The following is a 26,298-nucleotide window of genomic DNA, read 5'->3' as shown; positions in this document are numbered from 1 at the left end:
AAAGGATCACCTCCCTCCACCAGCTGGCAACACTCTTCGTAAGGAGGCAGCCCAGAATACTGTTAGCCTTTCTTGTGGCAAGGGCACACTGCAGTCTCATGTTCAACTTGGTGTCTACCAGGACCACCACAGGACCTTTTTGCAAAGACGCTTTCTAGCCGGGGGGGCCACAGCATGTGCTGGTGCACGTGTTTGCTCCTCCCCAGGTGCAGGACTTTGCACTTCGCCTTTCATGAGGTTCCTGTCAGACCATTATTCCAGCCTGTTGGGGACTCTCTGGATGGCAGCATGACCCTATAGTTTATCAACCACTTTCACAATTTGGTGTCATCTTCAGCTTTGGTGACTTTTTCCCATCATCCAGATCATTAATGAATATGCTGAAGATGACTGGACTCAGTATTGACTCCTGGATACAATGGTAGTTACTGGCTTCCAACTAGACTTCATGCCACTACTGAGGAGTATCCACTGGGCCCAGCTGTTCAGGCAGTTTTCAATCCACCTCACTGTCTGCTCATCCATACCATATGGCATCAGCTTCTCTATGAAAATCGTACTGGAGTCTCAGAAGACAAATTCCCTTGCTCTCCTTCATCTACCAGGCCAGTCATTTCATTTTGGAAGTTTCTCAAGTCAGTAAAGCATGACTTCCCATTCGTGAATCCATGCTGATTCCTCCTGATGACATTCTTGTCCTACGCGTGCCTGGAAATGGTTTCCAGGATTAGTTGCTCCATAACGTTTCCACATATGTAGGTAAAGCTAACTGACCTGTAGTTCCCTGGGTCCTCCTTCTTGCGATTTCTGAAGACAGGAATGACATTTGCCCTCCTCCAGTCTTTAAGCATCTCTTTCAATCAATATGATCATACAAAGATTATCCAGAGTGGCCTTGCAATGATACCTCTTAGGTCCATGAGCACCTTTGGGCTCTAATGTATTGGACCCACATTTCTGCAAATACACTGGGTGGCAATGAACACTTTAACAATACGTCATCCTCTTAACAATACGTTCAGTCCTGCTTCTGATTGACTCAAAGCAGAGAGTTCTTAGGCATCTCCAGTAGAAACTCTTCACAATTCTACCTACCAAATGTAAGCACATAAATCACCACACTTTTAAACTACCATATGCACGCAACTAACTATTTAGTAAAGGAACAGTCAAGATTTAGATAGTATGAGATTTTAAAGTGTGATTTTGAATAATAGTGAAGTGTGTCAGCAATATTTTATTTTCTATGTTTTTTCTGGGGAGAGAGATGATTAGTATAAAAGGTTTTCTAGAACCCTGCTCAACTACAATCCTTCTCCTTACCATTTAGGAGATGGAGTTTGGAAAGCAGCACTGGGTTCAAAGCGACTGACTGAGGATGTAACTGTAGCTGACTGGGATGGACATTTCAATGACAGGCTTACCACTGGCTAAAAAAAACTCCAAAACAAACCCAAAACAACCCACAAAACAAACTTTTGACACTTATTTCTGAGACTTTTGTAAAGCATTTGGTATACCACAAGATGTCCCAATTACCTGGCAGGCACCATTTTACTAGTTTGCTTGAAATACATAGTATCAACTGCAGCTTATCATTTGAGTTCTGTGATGTATGCTAAACCACAAGTACTCTCTGAAAATGTTTTTCCTAAGTTAAAAAATTCTATTAAGAATTTAAAATATTTTCCAGTTTAATTTTCAGTGAAAGCTGCATTCTAAATGGCTGGTTCAGATTAAGCAAAAGTGATGTATAAGTACAAGTCTGTACAGAAGTTTTCCTCTATTAGTAAATACCCTTTATGACTTGAAATGACTAAAATGTGCATAAATTATGTGGTTTGGTTGGGGTTTTTTTCCAAAAAATGGTTTGATATTATGTATTACCTAGAGTCACATATTTAACAATACTAGTTATTTCAGCAAAGATTTTAATCAAATGATCACCCAGTCCTATTTAATATGTACTAAGAGGAATTAACTTCTAAGCTATAAATCATATTCACTCACGTTCCCTGACTGAAATGACAGCAAGTTTACAACAACTTTTTATAACAAGATTCATTTGCATAGGTCTTACTTTCTTGTCCATATATATGAAAATACTTTCTTGTTTCACATATATGGAAGTGGGATGTAACGTGAGAGAAAAGATTGTAGCAATGTTCCTTCTGGAGCACTTCTCAATCAATTAAGACTGCTTTTTTAAAAAAATACAGGTCAACTGCACACTCAGCCATGTAACAAAAATATCAGTTAAACTACATATTATCGGCTGTATTGTTTAGTGCTAATTACATAATTACTTTATTATATGTGTTCTAAGAATTTCAAGATACAGCAACTTTTTAATTAGTATTCTAACATGTTATTCTTAGAATGAAAAATTATTACAATGACAGTCAAATACACTTCATATAATTGCATTTTGCAAGCTGTAAAGGGTACCATTTACATTTATAAATCTTTCTGCTTGTACCATCACCAAAAGCAGTTTCATGATAAGGTTAAGTAAAGACCTAACTAATCTGGCAACGTGCAACTGGTCCATAGGGGTTTCAGCCACTAAATACAAGTCATTTTTACATTACTGGAACTATGAAACCAAGAACAGATAAAGTTATCAGAGCAAAGTCTAGTCAAGTAGTAAAGATCAAAAAAGAGAGAAGAAGAGGTATGCTCCTGCAAAGCTATTGTATGTTCAAGTACTACAGCAAATACAGTAAAACCAGATACATATTAAAGGCAAAGGACTGAAGTCACATAGCAAACAAAGCTGTCCTTGTTCTGGAGACTGATTATATAAAGAACCAATTGCTTGCAAAGCATAAAACTTAATAATTTTCATTCTATTTAAGAAATAGTTCATAAAAAATAGGTAAATATTCTTATGGGCTTTAAAGTAGATGTAGTAAATTCACAAACTATGCCTTCCCTTCCGAAGATGGAAACAGCATTACATCAACACTGCTGTGAATATGCTTGCATAAAATTTCAAGAAATTTTATGTTCTTGAAATAAAATAATACCATGTAGTTGATCTTTATTACTCTTTGCTTATGATCTGGATGAAAGGCCATATTTTCTTGTACAACCTCATATTTGCTTCCCTGGACCAATCAAATTCCTATGTGGGACTCCAAACGAAGTCTAAACAAAGTGACACTTAGTAGCCCACTCCTAGAAGCCTGTATTTGGCCATGTGCTAGAAACAGCACCAAAAAAGGCCCCTAATAGATAACATTGTAGTTTATGCTTTATATATAAATTTTTATGCTTTATATAAAATGTTTATATAAACATGAGCTGGCAGTGTGCGCTCGCAGCCCAGAAAGCCAACCGTATCCTGGGCTGCATCAGGAGCAGCATGACCAGCAGGTTGAAGGAGGTGATCCTGTCCCTCTACTCTGCTCTCGTGAGACCTCACTTGGAAGTATTGTGTGCAGTTTTGGTGTCCTCAACATCAAAAGGACATGGAGCTGTTGGAACAAGTCCAGAGGAGGGCCACGAGGATGATCAGGGGAATGGAGCACCTCCCACATGAAGACAGGCTGAGAAAGTTGGGGCTGTTCAGCCTGGAGAAGAGAAGGCTGCGTGGAGACCTCCTAGCAGTCTTCCAGGTATCTGAAGGGGGCCTACAAGGATGCTGGGGAGGGACTATTCATCAGGGACTGTAGTGACAGGACAAGGGGTAACGAGTTAAAACTTAAACAGAGGAAGTTTAGATTGGATCTAAGGAAGAAATTCTTTACTGAGAGGGTGGTGAGGCACTGGAATGGGTTGCCCAGGGAGGTTGTGAATGCTCCATCCTTGGTGGTGTTCAAGGTCAGGCTGGATGAGGCCTTGGGTGGCATGGTTTAGTGTGAGGTGTCCCTGCCCATGGCAGGGGGGTTGGAACTAGATGATTTTAAGGTCCTTTCCAACCCTAACTATTCTATGATTCTATGTGAAGTGTTGCCCAAGACTGAATTCTGCATTTCTAACCATTAAAAAAACACATGCACCTTTTCTGCAGTAAACTTACTTGCAATAGTAACAGACTAAAAAGAATCCTGAAAAAGAAATCATTGTTATGTTCTCATGCATTCCTGTGATTCATTGGATCTATTATCTGGTTAACATGCACAAACACTTACAGAAATGTCTTGTGGGCAAAAAAGCTTGGTTCCATCTCTCATGTTTTATTTCTGCACAGAAGTATTTAATTTTCGTAACACTTTATGACAGTTACAGCAGGCATTTATGAAAATTATACACAGAAATTAGTTAAACTGAATTTATAACCAGAGCAGCCTATGGCTTTTCCAGAAAAAGAAAAGAAGAAAACTCCAATCCTTCATTAAGTTAAAACAAGCAAACCCCTCAGAAAGGCTTAGATAACTTTTCCTGTACCAAAACAGGAACAGTTCTACCCATGTGCGTAAGAAGTAGAACTATGCTAGAAACGGCTCACCCCTCAAAAAGGTAGACTCTTGAAATGACAAATATCAGACATGGTTTTAAGCATCAGTCTTCAAGTTCTGTTGATAAGCACAAACTCTAGTGCAGGTCCCTTTCATCATGACCTTGACACCTTCCCTCTCCCCCAAGCATTTGTACAGCATACATAAAAACTGTAGTGGTATTTAAAAGACCAGCAACATAAACTCCATGACAGGCAGCTATCGACATTTTAAACACCTTCACTTCAAAATTCCATATTTATGTATTTTCTTATCAACAGAGGTGTCACTAATACCATCTGATTTTTGCAGACTATAAACAGATGCCTCAACCTCTTCAGTACCAATACGTACATACTCAATGAATTTTCAAGAAAGCTCCTGTATAATAGTTATATCTGCAAAACTAATATCACTAAATACTTTCAGATTTCTCATAGGCTTAAAATAATAAAGGAAAAATCAGAGTCAAGCTGATCTAGTTTTTCATTCTCTGAAATATCCTCGTATTTTCTACTTCACTAAAGGTAAACCTATAATGATGCCTTCCTCATACTCTCACAAAATTATAGGAATGCTGGTGTGAAATGACCTCTGACAGTCATCTGATCAGACTCTGACTCAAAATGAGGTTATCATTAGATCAGGACAGCTGTGCCTTCATTAGCAAATTCTTGAAAACCTCCAGCAACAGAGGTCCTATGACCTTTCTGGGCTACCTGTACTTGCTGCACCACCGTCCCAGTGGACAGATTTTTCCCCAAGTTCAGCCTGAACCTTACAAGCAACAATTTCTGACCATTACTCTTTTCTGTAATAGCTGTCATAATTAAAGACAGCTTGTCTCTGCCATTTTTGTAAATTTTTCAAATAGTTGTAGACCAGTGTTATATTAGTCTCTTAGCCTCCTCTTCACCAGACTAAATAAACCCAGCTCCCTCTACCTCTTCTTTGCACATGATGTGCTCTAGGGTCCTGACTCTTTTTGACAGTCCTCTGCTGGGACCTTTCCAGCTCTTTAGCATCCCTTAGATTGTGAAGCCCTGAACTAGACATAGTAGCTCAGGTTTAGGCCCAATAATGCCACACAGAAGGAAGCAACTTTCATCTGTGAAATACAGTACAGCACAGAACTCACAACTACTAGAAATTCCACATGAATTGGTATTTCCAAATCAAAGGCAAAGAGTCACTCTTCCATCAAATCCAGTCTACATACGATATAGTATCATAAAATTTGATGCCATACAGATTTGCAATACCTTTTACTTGAAGACTTGAGTTCAACACTAACATTGCATTTTTTTGCTTAAACGTCTGAAAAAAGCAGGGATGTAGGTACAGAAATTTACACACAGATACTTTTGCAAAAAATAATGCGATTCACCACAGCCTTCCAACATCAAAAGTTAAGATACTGTCGGGCATCTTTATCTAGAATTAAACAAAGCTTTTAAAATTAACAGCACTGACAAAGCAATTTCAAAAATGCAAGTCTTAATACTACTAATACTACTAATAATAAAAACCAAACAAACACAAAACCAAAACAACAACCAACCCTCCCTCCCCTCAAAAAAACCCCAAAACCCCCAAACAAGCAACAAGGGTAAAGTATTTCAGGAAAGAAGAAGAACAAGAGTAAGATCTCAACTGCAAGACAATAACTCACAACCCAAAAATTTGTCAGGGAAAAGATCTGTGGGCCCTTTGTGGAAAAAAACTAAACCAAACCAAAATCAACCTAATGCCAACTTTCGTATTTCCTCCCCCTCTTGCCCCCCCCACACCCCACACCCCCCCCCCCCCGCCAACAAATTTTGGAATTCTTCTCCTAAAATGGATGACCCATAACAACTCTGGTTTTGAATTGATTGTCTTGCCGGTCTCAGTGCTAGAAATAGTCCAAGAACTATATTCAAAACGCTTCTTTTCTTGGCTACAATTTTGCTCTTTGACACAGCCGTAACATTTTGCAGAGACTTTCTTCTCAGCTTCCAGTAGAACCAGTTGAGCTTCTAAAGGAAACCTGAATCATCCCTTCCAGCCCATCTGTTCTGCTTCACAGTGATATGCATGTATACAAACCTGTACAGATGCGTATATCAACCTAGTAAATACAGTCTAGCCTATCATAAGGTTGTGGAAGTAATTCTAATCACTTTCTTTGTGAGGACATTTCTATCAAAATGAATTACACATAACTGAATCTAATATACAATGAATTAAATCTTGAAAAACAACTTCAAGGAGACGTTGTAAGCACAGGGCACTGCCATTTAAGTTGCTTTAGAAAACACTCAGCATGTTAAAGGACAGCAATCTGACATTAAGAAAAGGCAGGCAAATATTGTATATTAGCTTTTACTAAGTATAGTAAAGAACCCATCACCATTCTCTTCGTGAGAAACAGTGTTTGCAGTTAAGAGATATTTGGTGTTAGAACCGCTGACTAAAAGATATGCAACCCATATAGAGAATTATAATGAAAAGGAAACTGCATGGGATGTGAAGACAGCAGCAGAAGAAATGGACAGGAAAAGGTAACTTTGGTGTCAGCTGTAACAAATTCAGAAATAAGGAACATGCTTTTTACAAGTTTTCTATACCAAAAGTGCTGAGTATAGCAACTAAGACCTGTATTTGAAAGTAAGTTTATTTACACTATTTTTATTAGACCTCAATGAGTAAACCTGTTTCTGAGAGCATCAACGTGAATCGTCTAAATTGAACTGTGCAAAATAGTATCTTTTGTACCTAAAAATATTAAAGCTTTGCATTTTCTTGTGTGTATTTTTAATTTTCTGTGATACGAAAGCACAGTGAACTGTAGTAGAATCCATCACCATGTAAACTAGCCACCACTAATCAGTAGCTCATGCAGCTATGTGAACAGTGACAAGGTGTCAATATACTTCATTAATATGCTTGAATTACAATACTACAGAGATTGATGACACACCATACGCAAGACCATGAATACTAATACTTAAATCCAATGGAATTCAGCCTGAATTAGATTTGTTAGCTTTCAGGCATTGTTACATAGCATTATTTTCCCCCTACCCCTGCATTATCAAACCACTGCAGAGATGCACACAGACATAAAAATCACTCGAGATGTTCGTGTCTATACACACTACATATATTGAGCAGCCTTATGGAAAGAATACTCTACTAGACAGAAGTTTGCCTTGTAAGCTAGAGGCTCACAAATGCTCATGATATTTCAACTGATAAACACAGATTAGCTTAGAGAAGTATCAATTTTTCAAGCTTGATTGTTTTTGTTACTGTGGTAAGACAGACACCATTATCGTGAGAAATCAGTATAATTTTATTTTTTTTTTTTAATGAATTGCTTAGACTGTCAAATAGTCCTTTTAAAACACTCCCCTCCAACCTTAAAAGAAGTTGAAACATGGCATCTAAGCCAGGTATAAATTAACATATTGTATCAAAGGCAGTTTAACTGTTCAGAATTGAAACATTGTGTCAAACAGTTTTAACTTTTTTAAGCCTCGTACTGTTACACCTGAATTTCTCTCTGTGCAGTATTAAAACTATATTGCCCACAGATTACATGTAGACTGTTGCTACCAATACCACAGAATCACATAGGTCAGAAAGAACGTCCAGAGGTTATCTTTTTCATACTTTGCTCAAAGCAGGTCAAAGTACACAAGGCAATTCAGAGCCTCGCGCAGCCCAGTTCCGAGCTTCTGAGGATTGTGTTCTCAGTCTCTCTATGCAACCTGCAGCAGCTTTACCATGCACAGGGTGATTTCTTTTTTTCTTGTTTCTAATTGGAATTTTCCATGTTGCAACTTTTCCACATGGGTTCTTGTCTTTTCAGTGTGCACCAATATGCATAGTTTGGCTCCATCTGCTCTGTACCCTTCTATTAAGTAGTTGAAGACAGCACTAAATTTCACTTTAGCTTCTCTTCTTAAGGCTAGACAAACTCACTTCCCTCAGTCCATCTCTGCTGGACTCATGCCAGTACAGCATTGTTTTTCCTGTACTGGGGAACCAAGACTACACACAATGCTCCAGATGTGGTCTCCCAAGGGGTGCACAGAGAAAACAATCATTTCCTTTGACTTTCTGGCTACACTTCTGCAACAGTCTGCTATGCAGTTGGCTGCCTTTGCCACAAGAGTACACTGCTGACAAATATAAAGATGAAGTTATTGTCCATAAACACATGTTATCTCACATAGGCACTTTTAAACGAAAGCACTCAAGAACAAAGACCTCGTCATAAATATGGAGGCATATTGGGCCCTTTACCACTCAGCACTCTACATATTTGTGAAATTAATTGAAGGAATTGTCATCAGCTATCTTGCATGCAGAATGTCCTGCTCTCCCACTCCTGTGCCTCAAAGAAAGACTGGAGGTGGAAAGTTGTACAAAGATAACAGATGGCAAAACTCAGAGGTAAAGAGTGTTCCTAAGAATCAATCTTACCATTCCATTCCAACTTACACTTTAACACAATTAACAAACATAGCTTCCTCCCAGGTAAGTTATGTAATATTTATTTTATGCAAACTACCACCATCATCAGGGTCTGTAGCAAGGGGCAAGGGGTAATGGTTTAAACTTAAACAAGAGAAGTTCAGGTTAGATATAAGGAAGTTCTTTACTGTGAGGGTGGTGAGGCACTGGAACAGGTTGCCCAAAGAAGCAGTAAATGCTCCATCCCTGGCAGTGTTCAAGGCCAGGCTGGACAGAGCCTGACAGAGCAACATGGTGTAGTGTGAGGCATCCCTGCCCATGGCAGGGAGGTTGGAACTGGATGATCTTAAGGTCCTTTCCAACAAAAACCATTCTATGATTCTATATGATTCTGTGATCATGGCTCCCTACCAATGTGTTTAAGGAATGCCATATCAGAAATAAGCAAAAAAAACCCCACCAAAATTCCAACCAAACTAGAACCTAGGGGAAAACAAACAAACAAACAAACAAACAAACAAACAAACAAAAGACAGAGGAAATGTCCTGGTTTAACAGTAGCAGTCATTTTTTCTCTACTTCTTAGTAGCTGGTGCAGTGCTGTGTTTTGACTTTCGGCCTGGGGATAATACTGATAAAGCCGATGTTTCCAGTTGCTGGTCAGAATGTTTACTCTGACCGAGGACTTTGTGAGTCTCATGCTCTGCCAGGGAGGAGGGGAAGCCGGGAGGAAGCAGGGACAGGACACCTGACCCAAACTAGCCAAAGAGGTATTCCATACCACAGCACGTCATGCCCAGGATGTAGAATTGAGAGTCCCCAGAAGGGCTGGAACGCTGGGGAGTGGGGGCGAGGTACCGGTCGGTGAGCGGTTGTATTCTCTTCCTTGTTATTTCCTTTATCATTATTCTTATTGGTGGTAGCAGTAGTGATTTGTGTTATACCTTAGTTACTAAACTGTTCTTATCTCAACCCATGGGAGTTGCATTCTTTCGATTCTCCTCCCCGTCCCTCCAGGAGCAGGGGGAAGAAAGGGTGGGGGGGAGAAGTAGACTGCGTGGTTCTAATTTATGGCCTGGGCTTAACCCACGACAGGAAAACAGAAGGAAAAACACAAAATAAACAGCACACGAGATGGAAAGTGCTTGGGAAAAACAGGTTCAGATTCTTACGCAGAGTTAAGAACTTGCTCTACATTCATTTATACATCTATGTGTCTTAATATTACACATCTAATGCCTAACAAAACCTTAAAAAACCCCAACAAAACAACCAAACAAAATCCCAACAACGATCCATCATCACAACCAAAACAAAAAACCTCTAAACCCAGAAGGCGTTTATGATTGCTAACTCAGTGACATGCTACCTCGAATTACAATGCTATCAATATAGCACAAGTGGATTCCAAAAAAAAACCCCCAAAATTCTTAGTATACTCCTAAGTCTTTTCTTTACACCCAGGCAGCAAATGCAAACCATCAATGGCTATCCTTCCATTTTTCAGTTACTATATTATTATTATTCTTGCCTTCTCTTTTCCTCCTGATGAGTTCTTTCTCTTTAGTCTACTATTTCTCCCTCTCAACGATTCTTTCATGGCCTCAAAATTACTCTCATGGAGCAAGGGAAGACATATCCCACTAGAGACAGAAAAGTGTCCTAGCATCAGTAGTTAAGATAAGGCTCAAAGAAAGACTACAATACGGACAGAACTTCTTCAAGAGATATCAAATCATTTTGGTAAAAATACATTAACTCCAAATGCAGTATTGATATAACCTGCCAAAACTTTAAAGCAGCTACACACAAGCTGAATATTACAGAAAATGCTGCTCATACTTGGCTGTAGGTCTAGGAAAAATAAACTAGCAATGGCATTATCAGACATAAAGTTTGAAGTAAGACTTGTGATTTACTTTGTAAATCAAACTAGGTACTGTTTGCTGTAATTACCAACAAAAGTCATTGCCCTTTTATGCAGCTGAACCTGGGACTAAGTCATAAAGACTTGGATAGCACAAGTGGAATCCTCAAAAACCATTATTGTACAAAAGAATACGATCTCCAGAAAAAATATACCGGACATGGAATACACAACGATTGTTATTCAGTTACCATGCTCTTTCTGATAAAGTGTAAAAGAAGCACTTTAAGCACACATGGGTTGAATATACAACTTAGAAAAACAGCCTTTTATTTACACTGTAGCAGTTCATTCAGTTACCATGCTCTTTCTGATAAAGTGTAAAAGAAGCACTTTAAGCACAGACGGGTTGAATATACAACTTAGAAAAACAGCCTTTTATTTACACTGTAGCAGTTCTGCAGCATTGTTTTAAAATCCTGGCTATATGAAAAAAATATATATATATTTATATCATTTTATACACCTGAATTGCAAGTCTTTGCTCATTTTGTAGCAAACTACTTGCTAAATTTGCACTAATTAAAACAAAACTGATGTGTTCTTACTTTATTTCCTTTGTATGCTTTTGTTTCAAAATTTGTGTTTTGTCTCAAAAATTCTCATTCTTAAAAAAAAAATAGATAAATCCAAACAGAAACAGCAATGGCTTAGCATTAGTATAGACCTTCTATTATTTCCAATATTTATTATTGCAACTGAACACCATAGGAAGTACCAAAGATTAGACATGCATGCAACTAAGTTAAATTTGCAATATATGATCTTGCTTTAAAGTTTCTACAAGATATAAACCAGAAAGGATCTTACAAAGCACACAAACATGTAAGAGGTTGACAAAAAAAAAAAATCTTTCTGCTTAGAACTTGTTAAATTGCTTGTTCTTACCTTCTGTGCTTAATCCAGGGCTTGAAGTGAATTTTGCTACATCGACAATCTTTACAGCAAACTGTTGCCCTGTTTCCCTGTTGATACATCGCCGCACAACACTGAATGGACCCCTGTAACACACACAAACAGAAAACAGCAATATATAACCCATTCTCTTTTATGTGTTGAGCTACAATTCTGTTACTTCTAAACAAAGTTTAGATTCCAACATTCAAGTGTAGTAGGTCCATGGAAGCTTATACCTCTCATGCTTGCTGCTCATTAAAATGTAAAATTAATAATTTTAACTACAGCCTAGTATAAGGAACACTAAATGAGTTTTCTATTTTCCTATATTAAAGACATAATCTCTTACCCTGACACTTTAGAAAGCCTGCTCTCTTAGAAACCTTGTGTAGCATACTGACATTATTATTAAAAGTACACTTTATTTTGATACATAATTCAAACAGGAGAGGGGATGGGGGGAACTCAAACCCAAACAAAAGAAGAAAAAAAAACCCAAACCCAGCAACATCTCCAAAGAAGAGGCTAAAGTTTAGAAATTACTATTTCAAACAACTGAAAGGTTATTCCTTCTAAACAACGATAAGAGAACTGTTGAGCCATTCTGTTTGGTTTCATTTGTTTGTTTTACACAAACTAGGTTTATTCTGAGCTTATTTGGCATCACTGGATATAAACAGCCTCCATAACAATAACTCAAAATTCCACAAAAGCTTACAACCTCTCATCTATAGCACTTAATGAATCCTGACAGAGTTACAGATAAAAAGACGTATTAAAATTAGTTCAGACAGGTGTTAGTACTGCACTCAAGTAATAAATTATGAATGAATTCACATTTGCCAAAACATGAGTTAGAACAACAGCAGCCTTTTAAAAACCATGAACACCTCTACAATTTTGTAAGCTTCCTTTAGAAGATTATTTAAGCTCTTGGTGCCTTGCCTAAAATATGGACACTTCCATCCAATATTAAAGAACAAACAATACAATCACATAACTATGGTCAAACTTAAAAAAATTAATAGGCCATGAAAACAGAATAGGATTGCTTCAAGACTGCAATAATAGCAGCAAATCAAGCCTTTTTTACTGCTATTTATTTAATGACTGACAAGATAGTTCTGAAGAAATCCATTCTGCAGTCTTCTCAAAAAGATGTAAGGGAAAATTTGAGGATGGAAAGAGCCTTTGTTCAGAAGTTTATCTATTAAGTTAACATTCACCTTGCTGAGTGAAAAAATGTTTAAATATAGCTTAAAAGACAAATTCTTCTATTCAAGCAGTGAACAGGAAGTTAGCTTACAGGTTTCTGAGCAATAAGATTACAAAGCAACAGAATTCTTGAAATTAAAGATTCCCTGCAAAGGGAGAAACGTCCCCCTGAGGGCACTTATAAACCTTTATGACTGGCTTTTGGTATTATACCAGATGATACAAATATGTAACTCAGCACACTACCAAACCTGTACTCCTATAGCTAAAAAACAATTCCTGTATTCCTTAAATAACAGACTTGCAAAGATTTCTTTAAATTGCATCATTTCTGACACAAAACATGAATACCAAAACCAGTCAATGAATCCCAGTCTAAACATTCACAAAAAAGGAAAATACTTACTAGCACAGCTATATACATGTGAATTATGCTGTTGTGCTCAAACAGAACTATACAAGAAAACACATGGTTTTTTCCTCTTCCCTTGCTCCTAACATGCATTGAAATCCCCTCTGAATCCGCACTCCACTGTTATTCAGTATCTGGCCTTTTACCAACAGCTACCACAGATATTTTTAAAAAGATGTTCAGTTAATACTCTAATACTTAGAAATTCACTTACACCTGTAAACGCAAAATGCCCAACTGACTTCATTTGGCACTAGAAAGACTGAAGCTACTGACTTGTAATCCTCCCCTTCACATTTCAAAACGTAATAATTTATTAAAAAGTCCCATTTTACATAGATCAGTGTCGCCTTCTTATCACAAGTCTGTTTACTCTTTTAGCATCTGTCAAAGTAAAATTGCTTTAAAACAGTATAAACACATTTACATTATGGTAATTTGGAAATAAATTACTAGAAACTAAATGTGTTTCACTAAAATGATTCTTTTCATTCTCATTGTTTTTTCCCCACACAAAGCCTTTCTGAAGACATTAAATAACACTCTAACATAATCTGATACAGAATGGTAGATCACTAGAATATAGGGATACCTTTCAAGACCATATCCTTACTTATAGGTAGACCCCTGATTTCTACTCATTCACTAAAACTCTATAACTATGTTTTGCTGTTGACCAAGCTACTTCTAGATTTCCCAGTTTCCTCAAGTCTGGGCTGGACAGCCTGGCCAACCACCTGAATATACACACATACTTAGAGCAGATAAGCACAGATAGTTGGAGGAACCATAAATCAAAAAAGAGCATATGAGCTGCAGCTCCAAGAGAGATCACACTTGTGGTCACCCCTCCCTTCTCTCTCTTAACCATTACTTCTTTCTTCTTTGCATTATATATTAACATTTCATATTAACCTTAATCCTAACCTGAGTGATCTGCTTCCTGCATATTAAATCTGGGACAAAAAAAATGTAAGCATCTTATTCAGTTCCATAAGGAGAGAGGGTACAAGAGACATCTGTACAGTCTCAAGGTTTATGGCATATTGAAACTTAGCTATAGTTTTAACAGAGCCTTCTCTACTTAGTTTGAGGAATGCAAAGACTCTTTAAGTAAATCAAAAGTGCTTCAAAGCATAGAAAGTAAGAATTCAGTGACACCCACAATAAACTGATTTTATTATCAAAATACACCAATTTAGTTTCATATAGAAATGAAAAGATTTTTAAACATAATCGGAAGATTCAGCTATTTACAAGCCTTAGACTCCCAACTTTCTCAAAACAAGCTCTCTCATATTAAAGCCACAGCCAGTCTCAAAATCGATGATAACAAGCAGCACAATAAAGGCTTGAATTTTCCAACAGTAAGACTTCTAAGGAGTGGCTGATGTCACTTGGTTTGTTCAGCCTGGAGTAGAGAAGACTGATGGGTGACGCGATCACAGTCTTTCTCAAGTGGAGTGGTGGAGGGGGAAGTAGTCTGGTGACCAGCGATAGGACTTGAGCAAATGGAATGAAGCTGCATCAGGAGAGGTTAAGGCTGGACATTAGGGAAATATTTATTAGGAAAATATTTATTAGCACAAAAAATATTTATTACCCTTCACTGAGAGGGTATTCAGTCACTGGAACAGATTCCCCAGGGACTCTGCTGGTCACAGCACCAACCCCGTCAATGTTCAAAGAACCTCTGGATAATGCTCTTAGTCATATGATTTAGTTTCAGGTAGTCCTGCAAGGAGAAGGGAGTTTGACTTGATGGTCCCCTTGAGAGAGGACCCATAAAGGATCCTTATGGATCCCTTCCAACTCGAGATATTCTGTCATTCTGTGATTTTAAAACACACATGACAGGTGCACTCATCAGTTAAGCAGACACCATTGCCTCTGCATGCTATGTAGCAGAAAAGAACTTTTAAATAAATAGTTTGCAGCTAGGATTTTTACTTTTTCCTCACCGCTGCAATGACACACAGCAATTTTACAAACGAAGTTTTAATAGCCCATGGTGATATTGTCTAATCTGAGTCAGAAAACAAAAGTCCATGCTTCCTAACACAGTAGTTTCAAACCTTATTTGGAAGTCAAATAACAGAAGTCTTTCAGGCCACTCTCATCTCAGCAGTAAAATCACACTCTTCCCAGTGAACAAAAGGACTACAATATTTCATCTCTCTAATAAGACAAGCAGCTATTCAACAGTTGTGTCTGCCACTGGGGAAGCATATATCATATTGTCTCTAAATGACAATTTCTATAGCCCATTTTACTAACCCTGCAGCTCAAATTATACAGCTCTAAAATACAGAGGTAATGTAGACAGGGGAAGGGACAATTGTAACGCTAGATACAGACCTTCAAAACTGTTACAGACAGATTAGACTATTTCTTTATCTATTAAAACAGAGGAACCAAGTTAAGCTGCATAGTAAGACTTCACCTTATAAGTCATATAAACTAGAACTATAACGTCATGTGGTTTATATTTTTTTTCTTTCTGCAATAACCTTGACAAACATTCCTGCTGATACACACAAATCTTTGGTTTCAGACCTATCCTCCTGCCTCCCCACAAGCTTTTAAAATCTTTCACTGCAGTTTACATGCAAACAACAGACTACAATAGCTCAAAACATGAGAATCATTAAAAAAATGCAAGTAGTAAGGACAGATGTTTTTTTCACTGATATTTTGTCAACATTGGTAGAGCACATTCCAGCACCTACAATCCTTTGAGTCCCACCTGCAATGTATATCAGAAAGCAAAATGCATTTGCTTAAACTGAAGTTGAAATGCATGCCGATTTTGGCTGTCTACTGCAACTGGAAATAAAAGCATAACACCACATTATTAAGGAAGTCGTTGATTACAGGTAGGCCATAAAAAAGTGGATAGGAATGCTGAAGAGGTGCTTTATAGCCACTTCTCCTCATGTTTCCAAAATTCGAATAAGCAGGGCAAGTCCTGATATAACCTTAACTTTATTGAAACTATTTTCTGGTGATTAGCTTTACTGTCTAGCACAGAACAATTAACTTTATATCAGCTAGATGCCAACTTGAAGAAAATCAATTATATTACTCCCTCCTTCAGAAGTATACCACTTAAAGAATAAAATCCTAAAAACTTGAGACCATCAAAGCCCTTTTTATAATCTCACTTTAAATTATTTTATTTAGTGTATGTCATTAGGACTTTAAGGATAAGTATCATAAGCTGATATTTTGCAAACTTTATTTTTTTATAGTAGAATCTTGCTGGTTTATCTGCCTGTCTTGCACTCCAAACCATGTTTGGACAGAGCTGTGGGTGACATAGAATCATAGAATAGTTAGGGTTGGAAAGGACCTTAAAATCATCTAGTTCCAACCCCCCTGCCATGGGCAGGGACACCTCACACTAAACCATGCCACCCAAGGCCTCATCCAACCTGGCCTTGAACACCACCAAGGATGGAGCACTCACAACCTCCCTGGGCAATCCATTCCAGTGCCTCACCACCCTCTCAGTAAAGAACTTCTTCCTTATATCCAATCTAAACTCCCTCTGTTTAAGTTTTAACCCATTACCCTTTGTCCTGTCACTACAGGTCCTGACGAATAGTCCATCCCCAGCATCCTTGTAGGCCCCCTTCAGATACTGGAAGGCTGCTATGAGGTCTCCATGCAGCCTTCTCTTCTCCAGGCTGAACAGCCCCAACTTTCTCAGCCTGTCTTCATATGGGAGGTGCTCCAGCCCCTGATCATCCTCATGGCCCTCCTCTGGACTTGTTCCAACAGTTCCATGTCCTTTTGATGTTGAGGACACCAGAACTGCACACAATACTCCAAGTGAGGTCTCACGAGAGCAGAGTAGAGGGACAGGATCACCTCCTTCAACCTGCTAGTCACGCTCCTCTTGATGCAGCCCAGGATATGGTTGGCTTTCTGGGCTGCGAGCGCACACTGCCAGCTCATGTTCATCTTCTTATTGACCAACACCCCCAAGTCCTTCTCTGCAGGGCTGCTCTGAATCTCTTCTCTGCCCAACCTGTAGCTGTGCCTGGGATTGCTCTGACCCAGGTGTAGGACCTTGCACTTGGCATGGTTAAACTTCATAAGGTTGGCATCAGCCCACCTCACAAGCGTGTCGAGGTCCTTCTGGATGGCATTCCTTCCCTCCAGAGTATCAACCGAACCACACAGCTTGATGTCATCGGCAAACTTGCTGAGGGCGCACTCGATTCCACTGTCCATGTCAGCGACAAAGATGTTGAACAAGACTGGTCCCAACACCGATCCCTGAGGGACACCACTCGTTACCAGTCTCCAGCCGGACATCGAGCCATTGACCACAACTCTTTGCATGCAGCCATCCAGCCAGTTCTTTATCCACCGAGTGGTCCACCCATCAAATTGATGTCTCTCCAATTTAGGGACAAGGATGTCGTGTGGGACAGTGTCAAACATGGTTTAGTGTGAGGTGTCCCTGCCCATGGCAGGGGGGTTGGAACTAGATGATCTTAAGGTCCTTTCCAACCCTAACTACTCTATGATGCTATGATTGGTATGCATGAATAAGAACTGGTTGTGATTAAAACATACCTTGCTGATTCTTAACAAGCACAAATACTTGCAACCAGTAGCGACAGCCTCTTCCCTTCCCACGTCTGGAATGAACTGACCTGATCTGTAGGAATGGAGTTCCTACTAAAGGATACTATAAATACACATTCTGAAGCTTATGCTTCAGAATCCCAGAATATAAGATTCTAAGTAACTCATATGTCAGATGACCAAGAATTTGCCCAACATCTCTCTCAAACAAATTAGAATTTTTTGAGTAACTTAGTGTAAACCAATGCAGTTTGGCTTTCAAATTCAGTTTCATTAAGTTAAAAAAAAAAAAAAAAAGCACAACAAAAAAAACCACCAAACCAAAAACAAAACCGAAAAAACCACCAAAACCAACCAAACAAAAACCAAAACCAAACACACAAAAACAACCTCACAAAAAAGTAAGAAACTAACATTTTTTCAGTAAAACCAAAGACACTGAACAACATCTCCTCCAATGAACAGAGTGCTCCGTTAAAAATGACCTTCCATTTAGAAATAAAAGGCCTTTGATTCTCCTTTTCCTTAAGAAAACGAATTAAGAACTTGAAACGTGATTTAGAACTTGAAACATGCAATACAGGTCTTAGAGTAATCTTTATTCAACATTTCAAATGGAAGATCAATATTTCCTTAGAGGGATTATGTCAGCTTGTTGCATGAAGATCCTATAAATGAATACGTCTGTCACATAAGAAAACACATATATACAGAGATTATTTTTTTTTCTATTTAAAGGCTATGCATCTGCTTACCTAAGCAGCAGACAACACTGCTTTTGTCCTAATGTGTAATACTTCCAAAACAACTTCATCCAAATTGATAAAAATTGTTGGGAAAAAAGCAGATTACAATCATATTTTAAAGAGATAGATCTCTTTCCTCTTCACTCACCCATGTCATTTATAATATATAATTGTTCTTTAATTTTCACTTTGATTGAAGTGAACCTCTTTTGAAAATTAAGTATTTCCAAGGTCAATTAAACCTGCAATTAGTCCTTATATCAGCTCATTTGCACATGGAACTGCAGCTTAGAAGAGTGACTGAACCTCTCTGTGAATCAGCATATTGGATTAGAGGGCATCCACATTTAAAAAGCAATCACACCATTGTTGGGTAGACATTTTCTGTTTTATTCTCAAAGGAAAAATTTAAATACTGCATTATTATGACTGTGGCACAGAAGAACATTTGGTTTGAAGATCTGATACTTCTTTAGAAAATCAGATATTTTTAGAAGATCTGATACTTCTCTAGAAAATCAGATATACCAGAACCAGATACACCAGAACAAGTCACAAAACTGAGTTCCCAGGCAGCAACATTACTATCACAAGTATGTTTCAACAGGTCACATTGCAGAATCCAAGTCTGTGTTTAACTCAATTTTAGGGCAAAACTGACAAAGGACAAAGCACAAGAAAACAGCCCTATATATATATATAAGAATAAAATATACTAGATATAAAATAAATATTATATTATTATATATTGTATTAATGTATATACCAATATATAATTAATATATAGAATATTATTATATAGTGTGTGAATATATGTACATTGCTCACATGCAAGCTATTCAGAAAATATTTTCATGTTCACATATACTAAAACACCCTTAATTTTCAGAATTCCTTAATTATCTGTTAACACTGACCTTATCCTTGTAAACTCTACCATCTTATTCATAGAAGAACTTAGGTCGAAAGGTACTTCTAAAGGGACATGCCTAATAAATTTTGCAGGACATCCACTTCTGCTATCAAAACCAATATTGCCATGCTACCTAATTTTCTGAATACAACCACTTACAAATAATTATTCACCTCAGCATACAGGTAAGCAAATTCTGCTTTCAATAAATATTGTAGTAATAGACTTTACAGCCTTAAAAAAGTTGGTCCAAAAGCTGTAGCCATAGCAAATATAGTAATGGCAAGGGTACTCTCCCCCTGGTTCACCTTTACATCTCATGCAAGAAGTGATTTTGCACAGGTGGAGACTGGTAATCAAAGCACAAAACCTACTTCTTGAACAGGAGAGGGGAAAGCTTTGTTCACTGATAAATTCCCACTGGAAATACTTCAATAAAATTATGGAATCAAAATCCACAGAATTTTATTTTTATTCTGCAACACTTCACAGAAAAATACAACACACCAGCAGCTCAATCAAAAGCACCAGTTCAAGTGTTCAGAAAAAATTATGCTGTTCTCCTAACAGATACTTCAATATCTGAAGAAATCTTTTGCCCCTTTCTGGTTTTTTTGTGAAGAAAGACCTATCGGACAAAATCAGCAGGCAGTAAAAGAAACCTGAAAAAAAAAAAATTGTAAAACTACATTAGGTATGAAATCATTCAACAATGAGAAGAAAAGCAGCAAGAATGAGCAAATGTGTTAAAAAAAGTACTGCAATCACAGAAACAAAAGGGAGTATATTAAAAATAATAGCTTTGCCTCCAAAAGAAAAGCATAACTTCAGTCTCGTCAGCTGGAGACAACAATCATTACTTTTCTCTTCCCCCATTCAGAGACCCTTTTTATCCATTCACATCTTAACACAGTCTTGTTCCATCTTAGGCTGTGTCTTTACCAGCACTTCTTCAGCAGCAGCACTGGCCAAATCAGCAACCCTTCCAGATATTAAGTTGCTCTGAAACAGCTTTGGCATGGTTACACTGAACCAAATCAAAGCAGCAGCAAAAACCGCCCAAATACTCCACACAAACAGCTTCTCCACATTTTACTGTGTTACTTTTCATCTAGAGCAGCTGCTTGATTTCGCTTAAAGCAAAGCTATGCAAAAGAGGTCTGTCAAGACAGTCAAAACCAGGAACAAACAGCTAGGACACAGGTTGAGCTTAAACAGTACTGCTGCTAAAAGTGAATCTAGTCTCAGACCACAAAGATTTTTCATACGATCCTACAGCCACCTGTAGGACCTGCACTAATACAGCATATATGCATTCATGCAATGAAGCAAAGGAATTCATCTGAGAAAGTCTCAGGTAAAACCATATATAGCTGGCTCCACTGTGCATAGTTTATTTTGCAACTACAAGTGCTTTCCATAACACATAGCACACAGAGCAAGAAGAGGAAGAAGGGCAGGAATATGTCATCCACCACTGTTGCCAAAATATCCTTTGTGAGATTACATCCTCAGGTGAATTATCATGCATTAAGCACTCCCTACATCTCTCCCTCCTGCATTGTGATTCGATTTTAAATTTCCACTTTAAGATTATTAATTTCCACTTTGCATCTATTAGTCCTGCTAACAAAACTGAGCTTACATACTACTTCTTCTTCTCTCACTCACAGCTTTTACCAAGCCTAATAAAAATGCACTTTTTTATCATGAAGTCACTCACTTAAGTATCTGTTCCTTGAATCTGTTCCAGTTTTAATTTTTCTTAACAAAAGAAACCAGAACTGTATGTAGCACTCCAGATGAGGTCTTATGAAAAGCTGGCACAATGTTAACAACGTTTTCGTCTCTGCTGGAAATATTGTGCCTGCTACAAACCTATACTTGCCATCATAACACACACATCATACAGCTTACCTAATATAGCTGCATTCTTCTCTTCAGTTATTTCCAACCAAACAGCCTTAGCCTACTCCAAAGTCTGTTACTAGTTTTTTCATTTTCATGTGGTGGATCCTGTATTTAGAAGTTCATAATTTCCACTACTGAAGTCCTTGTTTTTTTTCCATCTCTGGATGATGCCAGATCCTCCTCTGCAGCAATTATCCTCAAATGTTGCATCAAAACCCCCACAGTTTAACCATTATATTTCAATTTAGTGTTTTTACTTTTAAAATAACCTGGCAGACAACTAATCCAAAACTGACGAATGACAAACCTTCACCTTTTTCACTGTTTCCTCTTTGAATGTCCCTTTTTCATTTCTTCTTCAGTGCAATCTAGAATAGTTTGCATTTATCATATTGTAATTTTTTTTTTTTACTGTTTTAAAGAAACTAGCAACCTAAACTACAAGAGGGAAGTGAGAGGGAAGCACTAGCATATTTGACTGACAGAAGGGGTTTTCTCGTTTCTTCGAATACATCACCACTAATTCAGCTGCCCCAACGCTACCGCATTACCAAAATCATAAGTTTGCTACATGTTCATGACAATAGAGAAAGGCACACTTAGCTGTCATGGGCCACTCTAGAAGCAGAGAAGAAACTTAACATTTTAAATGGAAATAGCCTCATTTAAATAACCGCTATTATGTCTGTGATATCATATAACAGTTCCTCAAAATTGAAAATTCATCACCTTTATACTGTAATATAATGCAAATGGTTCAGAGATTCTTTGAGGGCTTCTCTCTCCCCCACGTGACTAACAACAAAACTCACAATTAGTTTGCTACCACTACACAATAGCAGAGTCTTAAACTTTAAAGATAGCAATGGCCAAACCCCCCAATGTTTTTAAAGTATACACATATACTAGAAATAAGTATCTCCCACAAAACCAATACCTGAATCTAACCAGATTTTGGTAACCAGTTCAATCAAAACTGCTTCCTGCATCGCTCAATATTGAAATTTTGCTTTTAAAATAAATAAATATATAAATCTCAGTTCAGTTTACCTGTCACTTAAAATCATAGCCTCAAGAGTATTTCTGTGTGCATACCAATTCACAAGACCCTTTGGAATCCAAAAAGGAAACCAGAGGTTACTGAGGTAAGGTTACTCTCAGCAAGAGAGACCAATTTTCTAAGTGAGAAAGGTTCCACTGTAGTCCTGATCCATAAAGCTATATTATCCAAAGAATCTTGATTCAGACAGACAGCTTCCTGCACTTCTTACAGGAGTTTGGCCTCTGAACTGCCAAACACCTTCACGTGTTAGGAAACTGAAAACTATCCTGAAAAGAAGGTCTGTTTTGTGTGTTTCAAAAGTATGCAGATTAGTATTAAATTTCATAAATTCTCATCCAGATCATGTATGAAGTGAAGGAAAACATAAATACTTGAGGTTTTCTTTTAAAGATGTTGGAAGATTTCCAATATTTTAGAAGCAGAATTTATTACTCAAATCATCAGCCTTTAGGGCGATTCATAACATCTTAAATTACGGAAGGATTATGGAATTTATTAAGAACATTCAGCTAAATATTGGGAAAAAAAGCTCCTGGTTATGGTATTTATAAAAGGTTGATGAATTCTCTCTCCAGGGGAGAAATGAATTAATTCTGACCTCTTGAAACCTGAAGCTTTCAACTATGTACATGAATGAAAAATCTGACACATGACGTCTATCTAGATCTGTTAAGTTCTGAACAGTAGTTCTTTGTATTATTATATATTTAATGCATGTAAACTACTGTTTAAAGTCAGGGTGTGGTTTTGTTGTGGGGTTTTTTTGTTTGTTTTGAAGTAGAGATTGCATTTCAACAGCCTACATATCTCTATGAGAAAAACATTTTTCTATACTATTTGTACTAGCTCAGCCTTTTTCTAACCTTTAAGCAAGTTATGTTTTAGTAATATATTTAGAAACCTTATCTCTCTTTCTAACTTCAAAAACTAAAGATATCTTGGAAAAAGCTAATGCAGCTACAAGAAAAATCTTTAAAACTAAACTATTCACCTTACTAAGTATTTGGAAAGTACATTGTTATGTAAGTATAGCAGGAAAATAAACCACTCTTGTTTGTAAAAGCATCAAATATCATAAGTATCTAAACATGAATTACCAGCTTCCTTTAAAACATCTGTTCATGAATTTTAAATTCAACTCTTGTCTTCATGTGCTAATTTAAAGTTCCAGGTCTCTCCTTAGCCCGATCTGATTTTAGAAAGACTCTACCACAAAAATGCCTCATATTAACTACAGGACAATTATTTCTACTTGAAATATAATCATATACAAGTCAATTATTAATACACATACAGCATAAGGTATTACATGATAATTTCACAATTTCTTCATTGAAAAACCCTACATTATTTTTCTAATAGCTAATTTCTAATAGATAATAATTTCTAATAGAACTGTTAACAACCTGGAACTAAACATAAAGCTTTTACTTAAAAGATATATTGAATATTTTTTCTTTTTTTTTCATTTCATAGAAGGAAAGGCTGCCTAGATAATTTCCCAGTCAGCTCCGAGACGCAGTTGTACTAAAGGCTGTGCCAGTACTCATGTGAAGATAGCACAGGGGTGCCAGCAACCTGCCAGGAGAGGACAAGGATTTTAGTACTGTGTGTTTTTTAAAAAAGACCATAGAATCAAAGTAATTCCCTAAATCATTGTCTCAAAGCACCAAACCATCTGTGCACTGTCACCCTCAAAAAAAAAATTCAAAACAAAGCAATAAATTATTCATGGAACTATGAAATTAGCAGGAATTAGAGCATTGACTCCCTCCCTGCATGACCATGTAAGGTGCACACACTGAAAGATCCCACACTCCTCCTGCAAGGGATTATTTGACCTTTGGGACATTGACAAGAATAGGAAGTTGCGATCATGGTCCAGGTCAGGAACAGCACCCGACATTTCACCAGCTTCCAGATGCCCTTTATTTATTTTATTCAAGGACTGGTTAGTGAAATGAGCCAGACAAGCAGCACTGGGGGTCCAAGATTAGATCTCAGTTTGTTTCCTTAAGATATTCTCATTCCAAGACAAAAAAAGGTCAAAGTTTCAGTTACATCACTCAATTAAAATCAAACTAAAAGTGATTTCAACTGCAGTGATAAATGCTGTGGCATCTGACTGAAAACACAGAATTAAAGTAATTCCCTAAATTACTGTCTCAGAGCTACCTATGCACTGATGTTCTCAAAAAATACAACCCAAAACAAAGCAATGACACTGGTAAAAGTCCTAAAAAATACTTAGGAGACTATTCAGTAAGAAACTTGCCGCTGCCTATTTGAGGCATTCCCAAGCTTAGCTTGCTTTGGCTGCCACAAGTAGCTGATGGCAGCTGCTACTGCTGTCACCATAAAGGAGCCCAGCAGTAGAAATGCAGCTTCCCGCTTTGTTCTAGGCTATACACACATGAAGGAGTAAACACATAGCCACACCAACTTCCCTCCTTTAGAAGAAAAAAAAAAAATAAAGAATTCAGCTACTACTGTGGTTTGAATGACGGTACATTCTCGGAGCTACAAAGAATCCTAAGTATTCAAACAGCGAGGTTACAAATTTGAACAAAACTACAATTTGAAACTGCCAATTGTTTTTGGACTAAATGTATGTACATGTGCTATGGAACCCTACCACAGCACCCTCCTGCTTTATACTAGAAATTTCATTGCAAATTTAAGTCTAACCATATTTTTAGATTAATTAAGGCTATACAAAACAGAACCAGAAGTTAACTGTTAGAAAAAGCAACATTCAGGAAAAGTGAATGAGGAGAAAAGCACTGGCAGTTGAGAATGGCAGAGAGGGAAATGGGAAGAAGAAATCAAATTATCATACTGTTTTTTCTTCATTATGCTTCTCTAGACACCTCTCTTGCCTCTTTTGGGAAATCACCACAACTACGTGTCTTTTTGAAGTGTCTGTGTAATAACTTATGCCACATGGAGAATTAACATGAAGAATGTGAGGTCTACATGAAAGTTCAGGGCCACAGTCTCATTTGGTTCACAGAAACATGATGGGCTGGCTCACTGAACTGGAGTGCTCTAATGTGTGGGTACAAAGCTTTAGAAAGAACAGGTTGGCACAGTAATGAAGGGGAGTTGCTCTTTATGTAAGGAGATAAGCTTTATGTATGGAACTTTGCCTTGAGACTGATGAGGAGCAAGGTGAGAAACTATGGGTCAGGATTAGCAAACAACCAACACAGGAGACACTGTGATGGGTTTCTGCTACTGATTGCCTGGTCAGGCAAATGCAAAATCATAGAATGATTTGGGTTGAAAGGTACCTTTAAAGATGATCTAGAGTCCACTCCCCTACCACAGCACAGATGTCTTTCACTAGATCAGGTTTCTCAAAGCCCCATCCAACCTGGCCTTCAAGACCTTCACTTCTCTAGGTAACCTGTTTTCTACCACCCTCATCATAAAGAAATTCTTCTTTATGTCCAATCTAAACCTACTCTCTCAGTCTGAAACTGTTGCCCCTTCTCTTGTCACCACAAGCCTTGGTAAAAAGTCTCTCTCCATTTTTCTTATAAGCCCTCTTTATACACTGAAATACTGCAATAAAGCCCCTCTGGAGTCCTTTCTTCTCCAAAATAAACCACCTCAGCCTTTCTTCTTAGGAGGAGTGTTCCAGCACTCTGACCATTTTCCTAACCCTCCTTTGGACTCACTTCAACAGTCTTACTTGTGCTGGGAA

General features: G+C 37.7%; 1 protein-coding gene across 5 annotated transcripts in view; it reads right to left on the bottom strand.

The window, feature by feature from the left end:
- The window catches only part of CASK (calcium/calmodulin dependent serine protein kinase), a gene marked incomplete at both ends in the record, with an annotated part of 204,646 nt that overhangs the window by 139,321 nt on the left and 39,027 nt on the right, over positions 1–26,298 (bottom strand). For all 5 annotated transcript variants that reach the window (XM_080613241.1, XM_080613243.1, XM_080613244.1 and 2 more), the window contains one exon: positions 11,722–11,834. In XM_080613241.1, the coding sequence (XP_080469367.1) occupies positions 11,722–11,834 (113 nt within the window). The remainder of the gene's footprint in view (positions 1–11,721; positions 11,835–26,298) is intronic.

The sequence above is a fragment of the Psittacula echo genome (assembly GCF_963264785.1).
Source record: "Psittacula echo genome assembly, chromosome: 3".
Taxonomy (NCBI): Eukaryota; Metazoa; Chordata; class Aves; order Psittaciformes; family Psittacidae; genus Psittacula; species Psittacula echo.
This window is presented reverse-complemented; position numbering and strand designations above follow the sequence as displayed.